Source organism: Natrix helvetica (assembly GCF_964273705.1).
Source record: "Natrix helvetica genome assembly, chromosome: 3".
Taxonomy (NCBI): domain Eukaryota; kingdom Metazoa; phylum Chordata; class Lepidosauria; order Squamata; family Natricidae; genus Natrix; species Natrix helvetica.
In genome coordinates this window covers 3,420,561-3,429,049 of record NC_138549.1, presented here as the reverse complement: position 1 = coordinate 3,429,049, position 8,489 = coordinate 3,420,561, and the positions used below count along the sequence as shown (strand labels likewise).

Here is an 8,489-nt window from a genome sequence, read left to right as displayed (position 1 = left end):
AACAATTAATTGTGAGAAAAGTTAACCAGTGGTACAGCTTGCCTTCAGAAGTTGTGGGTCCTCCCTTCACTGGAGGTTTTTAAGAGTTGAGACGATCTGTCAACCCTGAAGCCATCTTTGAGCGCCTGGATGGAGCTGTGGGAAACGGAGAGGGGGAGTAGAGATAGCTGAGGGGGGATATGTAGCCAAAATAACATTCTTTCTCCTGGGAACCAAGGACACACTCACCAGCACTTGTAGGGGCATGGATGGGAGGCATCCGGGATGGGGAGAAAGACCTGATTGGAGCATGTGATGGCTGTGTGTAATGAGGGAAGGAGGAATGTGGTGGCTCAGTGGCTAAGACACTGAGCTTGTCGATCAGAAGGTCAGCAGTTCAGCAGTTCAAATCCCTAGCGCTGCATAACAGAGTGAGCCCCCGTTACTTGTCCCAGCTTCTCCCAACCTAGCAGTTCGAAAGCAGTAAAAATAGAAAAACAGGAGCCACCTTTGGTGGGAAGGTAACAGTGTCCTGTGCACCTTTGGCATTTAGTCATGCCAGCCAAATGACCACGGAGACGTCTTCGGACAGCGCCGGCTCTTTGGCTTTGAAACGGAGATGAGCGCTGCCCCCTAGAGTCAGGAACAACTAGCACATAAGTGCAAGGAGAACCTTTACCTTTAATAAATCTATACTTTGAGGAACCCTGCCTTGGAGTTTTGATTTCATATGGGCTGTTACTCGGAACCCTGACGCAAATCATTTTGTCTGAAGTGGTATCGGGTCTCCTGCTTGAGGAGAAGGTTGGAGTCGAAGGCCTCCAAGGTCCCTTCCAATTCTGTTATTCCGTTACGGCGCTTCGATTGGCCAGAAGAAACGTTAAGCGAATCCCCAATTAAACCTTCCAGGAGCCATTGTTTTTACGTTCTCAGCAAAACGGAGAAGCACAGGGGAAGGAATAGCTTTGCACAAACCTACGGCAAGGCTGACATTTTGCAAACAACATGACACACACACACGCCCTGAGAGGTTTCTTAAGCAAACCCCACTGAAATGAAAGAGCTTGCTGTGCCGTTCGCCTTAATTCCCCAGGAATGTTTCAAGAACGCCCCAGGAGGCCCTTTTACTCCATGGCAAAGAAGAGTTGTAAATTCCACCCTGTCGGAACCCCTGACACACATTCAGACTGTGACCGAGGCAGACAGCACACACATTGCGATAGAAACACATTTTCTCAGCAAGCCGTGATTGCAATTCTGAAGGTTGGAGTAATGGAAGAAGCCGGTTTTTGCCCCTGAGAGGAGAAATGTTAAGCCCACAAAGAAAATATCCATTTATTTGGATGGTGGAGTGGAGTGAAAGAAAGAAAGAAAGAAAGAAAGAAAGAAAGAAAGAAAGAAAGAAAGAAAGAAAGAAAGAAAGAAAGAAAGAAGATGATAGATAAATAGATGATAGATAGATAGATAGATAGATAGATAGATAGATAGATAGATAGATGATAGATAGATAGATAGATAGATAGATAGATAGATAGATAGATAGATGATAGATGGATAGATGGATAGATGGATAGATGGATAGATGGATAGATGGATAGATGGATAGGGATAGGGATAGGGATAGGGATAGGGATAGGGATAGGTATAGACATAGACATGGATGGATGGATGGATGGATGGATGGATGGATGGATGGATGGACGGATGGATGGATGGACGTACAGACAGACAGACAGACAGACAGAGATAGGGATAGAGATAAAGATAGATAGATAGATAGATAGATAGATAGATAGATAGATAGATAGATAGATAGATAGATAGACAGACAGACAGACAGACAGACAGACAGACAGACAGACAGACAGATATCTATATATATATATAGAGAGAGAGAGACATATATGTGTGTGTGTGTGTGTGTGTGTGTGTGTGTGTAGGTAGGTAGGTAGGTAGGTAGGTAGGTAGGTAGGTAGACACAGACATATAGAGATAGAGAGAGAGAGATAGAGAGTTGGATAGATAGATGATAGATGATAGATGATAGATAGATAGATAGATAGATAGATAGATAGATAGATAGATAGATAGATAGATAGATAGATGATAGATAGATAGAGATAGATGATAGATAGATAGATAGATGATAGATGATAGATAGATAGATAGATAGATAGATAGATGATAGATAGAGATAGATGATAGATAGATAGATAGATAGATGATAGATAGATAGATAGATAGATAGATAGATAGATAGATAGATAGATAGATAGATAGATAGATGATAGATAGATAGATAGATAGATAGATACACAGACAGATACACAGACAGACAGACAGACAGACAGACAGACAGACAGACAGACAGACTTCAAAAAATCCTGTGGCTAAGATGAAGGCATTGTTTTTATTTTTATTCATTCCAGGAAAAAAAAAACACATTACATTTTATGCATTCTCAAATATACACAACAATTCCCGAAAATTGGTGGATCTAGACAGAGAGATGCTAATACAACTGAAGGGGACCAGTCTGCCTCAGGCTCAAAATGGTTGTCATGGCAGCATGATTGAAGCCCCGGCCCTTCACACCGCCATCTTAGCTTAATCCCCAAACCACCCAATGGATGCCACTCAAGGCAATGATCCTAATTTAAGTCCAGGTAGTCCTCGACTTACAGGAGTTCGTTTAGTGGCTGTTCAAAGTTGAAAAATGTGACTTAACAACCGTTTTTCACAGTTATTGACCTTTGCTGCATCCCCAGGATCATGTGATCAAAATTTAAGTGCTATGCAACTGCTTTATACTTACGACGGTTCCTGTGCCCCGGGGTCAGTTGATCCCCTTTTCACGAGCAAAGTCAAGGGGATTCGCTTAACAACCATGTGACTGACTTATCAACCGTGGCAGGAAAAGTCGCAAAATGGGGCAAAACGCACTGAACAAACGTCTTGCTTAACAACAGAAATTTTGCGCTCAATTGTGGCCATAAGTTGAGAACTATCCAGACTTTTTTTTTCTAATGAAACTGATCAGTTCTTTTATGTGAATCTACTAAAATGGATTGTCCCGTCTGCCTAAAAATATAGGCTATTGAGGTTGCAGTCTTAACCCAACACGCTGAAGCTGGTTTAACCTTTTTTTAATAAGTTCACGCCACACACTGGACTATAAAGTAATCAAACGGTTATGTGTTTCCATGACACTTTGTGGTATTAAAAAAAAACATAATCAAGGAATGAAGACCAGCAAAATTAGGAAGCCACTGGATCTGAAACCAATTAGGTCTCTCGGGTTGAATATCAATAAAACTCTAAGCCTCTTTTCACAAAAAAAACAGTTCTCACCAAAAACCTGTGCCAAATTTGGCCCCAAAGTAGATCAATTTGGATTGGTTTTCTTTCAGAAAACAGCGGTGTATAACCCCTGTTAAAAACACACAATTGGGGGGGGGGCAATTTTTTTCAACTCTCTCATGATACACTGATTATATCACCTCTACTCTACCCAAATCCTGTTTTTGGCTTTTTATATATATAATTATATATATATATAAATTATATATATAATTTTAATGAAGGGATCAGCCAATTTTCTTTGCTATGTTTGATCATCATCATCATCATAATCTTTTAATGACCCCATAATCCAGGGGCGTCCAAACTTGGGAACTTTAAGACTTGTGGACTTCAACTCCCAGAATTCCCCAGCCAGTTGAAGTCCACAAGTCTTAAAGTTCCCAAGTTTGGACACCCCTGCCATAATCCCTTTGCGGGGTGGAGCATGGCCAACCGAATGGCGCTAGCAGAGTGTTTTAATGGCCAGATGCCCTTCTTGTCGCCAATGAGGAGTTTTGTTCAGCAGATAAATTCTCAGAGTGCCCAGAGAGAGAAATATCTCCCTCTACCTAGGATTGAACTCACCACCTCCTGGTTGTGAGGCGAGAGCTCCACCCCTAAGCCACCGCACCGCTCCCTTTGCTATGCGTGATGATGATTTGCCAATGGATCCAATCTTTGTTCCTCTTTGCCCTTGGATTTCTCAATATTTTGCAGGATTTGGAGAGTGAGAGCTTTTAATCTCCCTGGGAAAATTACGCTAAGGGAAGGGGCTTGAAATTTAAGTCGTAGCGAACCAGGTAACCATCGTTGTAGACGTACAGCCTCCTATCTAACGGGCTGTAGTTGATGCTCTGAATGGTTTCTAGCACTTTATCGACAATAATGCTCAGTCTCCCTTCCTTCCCAGTGTTGGTATCAAAGGAGTAAAATATCTCTTCTTTCCGCGTGTTGAGAGGCCTGGTTGCATAGAGCACCCCGCATATAATAAAAGCATTAGAGACCGCGGGCTTATACTGCTTCGTTTGCCACGTGTTGAGCACATCCAGAGTCGTTTCGTTAATCTTGCTAATGACAATGTTACCTTGGCTGGCTTCAGTGGAGTAAATCACCCACAACTCATTCTCATCCACGGCAAAATCTAAATCTTGCCAAGCAACCCCTGCGTAGGAGAAGCGATTGTTGTACACGGCATTTGGGAGAGGCTTCCTCAACAGCAACCTATTGGTGGCCAAATCTATCTTGCCCATGTCTCTTGAGGAATACACATTATAGTACATATTATTGTTATACACAGCCGTTCCACTGCCTTCGCCGTACTTAACTTGGTATTCCTTGGAGTATTTGAAGAGCAATAAGTCATCATAGGAATCATGGAGTCGATAATATTCCAGGTATCTTCCTTCTGGGTTTAGAGGTGCAACCCAGTACATCTCTTTTCCAGGGCTAAGAGGAGAGGAGTATCTTCCCCAGGCCCCATATTTGTAGGAAAACCCTCTCCAATTCAGCTGGATCACGTATGGTTGGCTGATGTTTGCAATCGGGCCATGACCACAGTTTCCTATAATCAAGGAGAAGAAGGAGAAGAAAAAAACCAGAATATTTACATGTGGGAGATTACAAACAAATTCATGTCTTTGGTTTCCAGGCCTGACATCCAGAATATTCCCTGATATTCCCTGTAGCTACCTATTGTTGTTGTCAGTTGCGAAGTCGTGTCCGACCCATCGCGACCCCATGGACAATGTTCCTCCAGGCCTTCCTGTCCTCTACCATCCTCTGGAGTCCATTCAAGCTCATGCCTGCTGCTTTGGTGACTATCTATCTATAGCAGGGGTGTCCAAACTTGGGAACTTTAAGACTTGTGGACTTCAACTCCCAGAATTCCCCAGCCAGCCATGCTGGCTGGGGAATTCTGGGAGTTGAAGTCCACAAGTCTTAAAGTTCCCAAGTTTGGACACTCCTGATCTATAGGTAGCATCGTAGCTACCTATACATAAGCCTAAGATTCAAAATCAGGCTTGTTCAGATGCTACATCTTTTCTACCTTGCTCTATGGAGTGTAGAGTTGGTCTCAGAGAGAAAGCCACTTGAAGGGATGAGAAGCATTTGCAATGTGGATTTACAGGCAGCTGTTATGTGTAAGTTCAGATGAGAAAATCAGAAATGAGGAGGTGATAAGCCACCTGGGAAAGCCAGGGGAAATCATCAAAACCATTAAAAAGTGAAAATTAGAATATTTTGGACATGTGATGAGACACCCGACAAAATGCGACATTCTTTACTTAATTCTCCAAGGAAAGATTGAAGGCAAATGAGGTCCAGGCAGAAGAAGAATATCATGGCTTCAAAATCTAAGGGACTGGTTTGGACAAAACTCAACAACACTTTTTCGTACGGCTGTTGATAAAAATATGATCGCCAATATGATCGCTAATGGCTGATATTGGATATGGAAGAAGGAGGAGAGGAGGAGGAGGAAGAAGGAGAAGGAGAAGGAGAAGAAGAAGAAGAAGGAGGAGGAGGAGGAGGAGGAGGAGGAGGAGGAGGAGGAGGAGGAGTCAAACTATTCTCCAAAGCACCTGAGGGTAGAACAAGAAGCAATGGGTGGAAACTAATCAAGGAGAGAAACAACTTAGAACTGAGGAGAAACTTTCTGACAGTTAGAACAATTAATCAGTGGAATAGCTTGCCTCCAAAAGTTATGAATGCCCCAACACTGGAAGTCTTTAAGAAGACGTTGGATAGTCATTTGTCTGAAACCGTATAGGGTTTCCTGCCTAGGCAGGGGGTTGGACTAGAAGACCTCCAGGGTCCCTTCCAACTCTGCTATTGTGTTGTATTGTAAGTAGTAGTAGTAGTAAAAGAAGAGGAAGATTGGTTGTTTTCTTGCAGATGCTTCATTACTCAACTAGAGAATATCATCAATGCTAGAAGGGATGGGATTTGCAAAGAGGAGGAGGAGGAGGAGGAGGAAGATTGGTTGTTTTCTTGCAGATGTTTCATTACTCAACTAGAGAACATCATCAGTGCTAGAAGGGATGGGATTTGCAAGGAGGAGGAGGAAGAAGAAGGAGGAGGAAGGAGGAGGAGGATTAGGAGGAGGAGGAGGAGGAGGAGGAGGAGGAGGAGGAGGAGGAGGAGGAGGAGGAGGAGGAGGAGGAGGAGGAGGAGGAGGAGAGGAGGAGAATAGAATCAGAATCAGAATCAGAAGAAGAAGAAGAAGAAGAAGAAGAAGAAGAAGAAGAAGAAGAAGAAGAAGAAGAAGAAGAAGAAGAAGAAACAACAACCTATGGTTATGAAAGTGGAGCTTGAAAAAAGAAGTGGGGAAGAAAGTTGATTCATTTGAGCTGTGCTGCTGGAGAAAACTGCTGTGTATTCCTTGGATAGTAAAGTGACTAACAAAGAAGGACTGAGGAATACAGACACATCACTGGAAGACAACATCATGACTTACTTTGGCCATGTTGTGTGAGGGAATTTACTGGAGAACGCAATTGCGTTTGAAACAATTAGAGGTAAAAGGAAACCAGGCCAGCAAAAGAAGTTGAAACATCTTTAATTTCAAACCTATAGACAGATTGAACCCTAGTTTCAATTGTGGAAAATGTGACCATCCTAGACCAAGCCAAAGCCCCAAAATGCCAGGGAATTTCTAAAAGCGTGGCACTCTGACAAATCAGCCATCGACAGACATATTGACGTGAACATTTATAGACTCTGCAAAAGAGGCAATCACCCAGCCAGAGCACAATGGTTGGATCCCTTCAAAGCTAACACCAGCCTGGGCACGGAACAATTTAAAGAAGCAGCGCAAGATCAGAAGACGTGGAGAGACCTGGTAGAGAGCCACCAAAAGTTAGACATAACTGAATGGCTAACATCATTATCAAAGCTTCTCTTTAGCCTTGTGCCATCTCTTAACCGTTTTTCTCCAATTTAACATCACTTTTCTCGCTGTGATTTTCCCCCGTCAACCTTACAAAGGACTTTTTCTTTTTACCTCCGAAATCTTGGAATTTTTGTAGTCATGCAAAGACCACAGTGGACAGAGTAGAGATATGAATTAGAGGGTAGGGATGGTGTTTTTCCCCTACTCTTAGTCTGTGGGATTCTGATAATTTCTTTGGGTTTTTTAAAAACTCCATTGACTATCCTAAATGTGGGTTGTTGTTTTTTTCAAGAGGCAACTGGATTTTCTGGTTTTTCTTTGAAGACATTTTGCTTCTCATCCAAGAAGCTTCTTCAGTGTCTGACTGGATGGTGGAGGATGGAAGGATTTATATTCTAGATGGCTAGATGACTCCCAGGAATATAAATCCTCCCATTCTCCACCATTCAGTCAAAATGTCTTCATGGAAAAACAACGTCCAGTTGCCCCTTGAAAAAAGCACCTTTGGGACAATCATGACCTGGGTGATTGAGAATCTCCAGAGACATCTATTGACTATCATATAATTTATGTCTGTGTTTGAGCTGAGGTGGCACAGAGGTTAGAGTGCAGTACTGCAGGCTACTTCTGCTGACTGGCGGCTGCCAGCAATTTGGCAGTTCAAATCTCACCAGGCTCAAGGTTTACTCAGCCTTTTATCCTTCCAAGGTGGGTAAAATGAGGACCCACATTTTGGGGGGCAAGAGGCTGACTCTGTAAACTGCTTAGAGAGGGCTGTAAAGCACTGTGAAGTGGTATATAAATCTAAGTGCTATTGCTATTGCTATTGGATGTAGTTCCAACTGTTGGAATGAATACTGGATGAAGCTACCATAATGATCTCTCTAGTCTTCTCTCAATGAATCCTGGGATGAAGCTATTATAATGGTCTCTCTTTTTCTTGCCTCAATGAATCCGGGGATGATGCTATCATAATGCTCTCTCTTTTTTTATCTCAAAGAATCCAGGGATGAAGCTATCTTAATGATCTCTCTTGTCTTCTCTCAATGAATCCAGGGATGTAGCTATCTTAATGGTCTCTCTTGTCTTCTCTCAATGAATCCAGGAATGAAGCTATCACAATGGTCTCTCTTTTTCTTGTCTCAATGAATCCGGGGATGAAGCTAACTTAATGATCTCTCTTGTCTTCTCTCAATGAATCCTGGGATGAAGCTATCACAATGGTCTCTCGTTTTCTTCTCTCAGTAAATCCGGGGATGAAGCTAACTTAATGATC

At 42.5% G+C, this 8,489-nt stretch overlaps 1 protein-coding gene across 1 annotated transcript in view; it reads right to left on the bottom strand.

Moving 5' to 3' along the window:
• Nucleotides 1-2,364: 2,364 nt before the first annotated feature.
• The window catches only part of OLFM4 (olfactomedin 4), a 42,245-nt gene continuing 36,120 nt past the window's right edge, over nucleotides 2,365-8,489 (bottom strand). The window contains exons 6-7 of the mRNA XM_081948706.1: nucleotides 3,737-4,882; nucleotides 2,365-3,612 (exon numbers count right to left, since the gene is read on the bottom strand). Of these exons, the coding sequence (XP_081804832.1) occupies nucleotides 4,077-4,882 (806 nt within the window). The 3' untranslated portion in view covers nucleotides 2,365-3,612; nucleotides 3,737-4,076. The remainder of the gene's footprint in view (nucleotides 3,613-3,736; nucleotides 4,883-8,489) is intronic.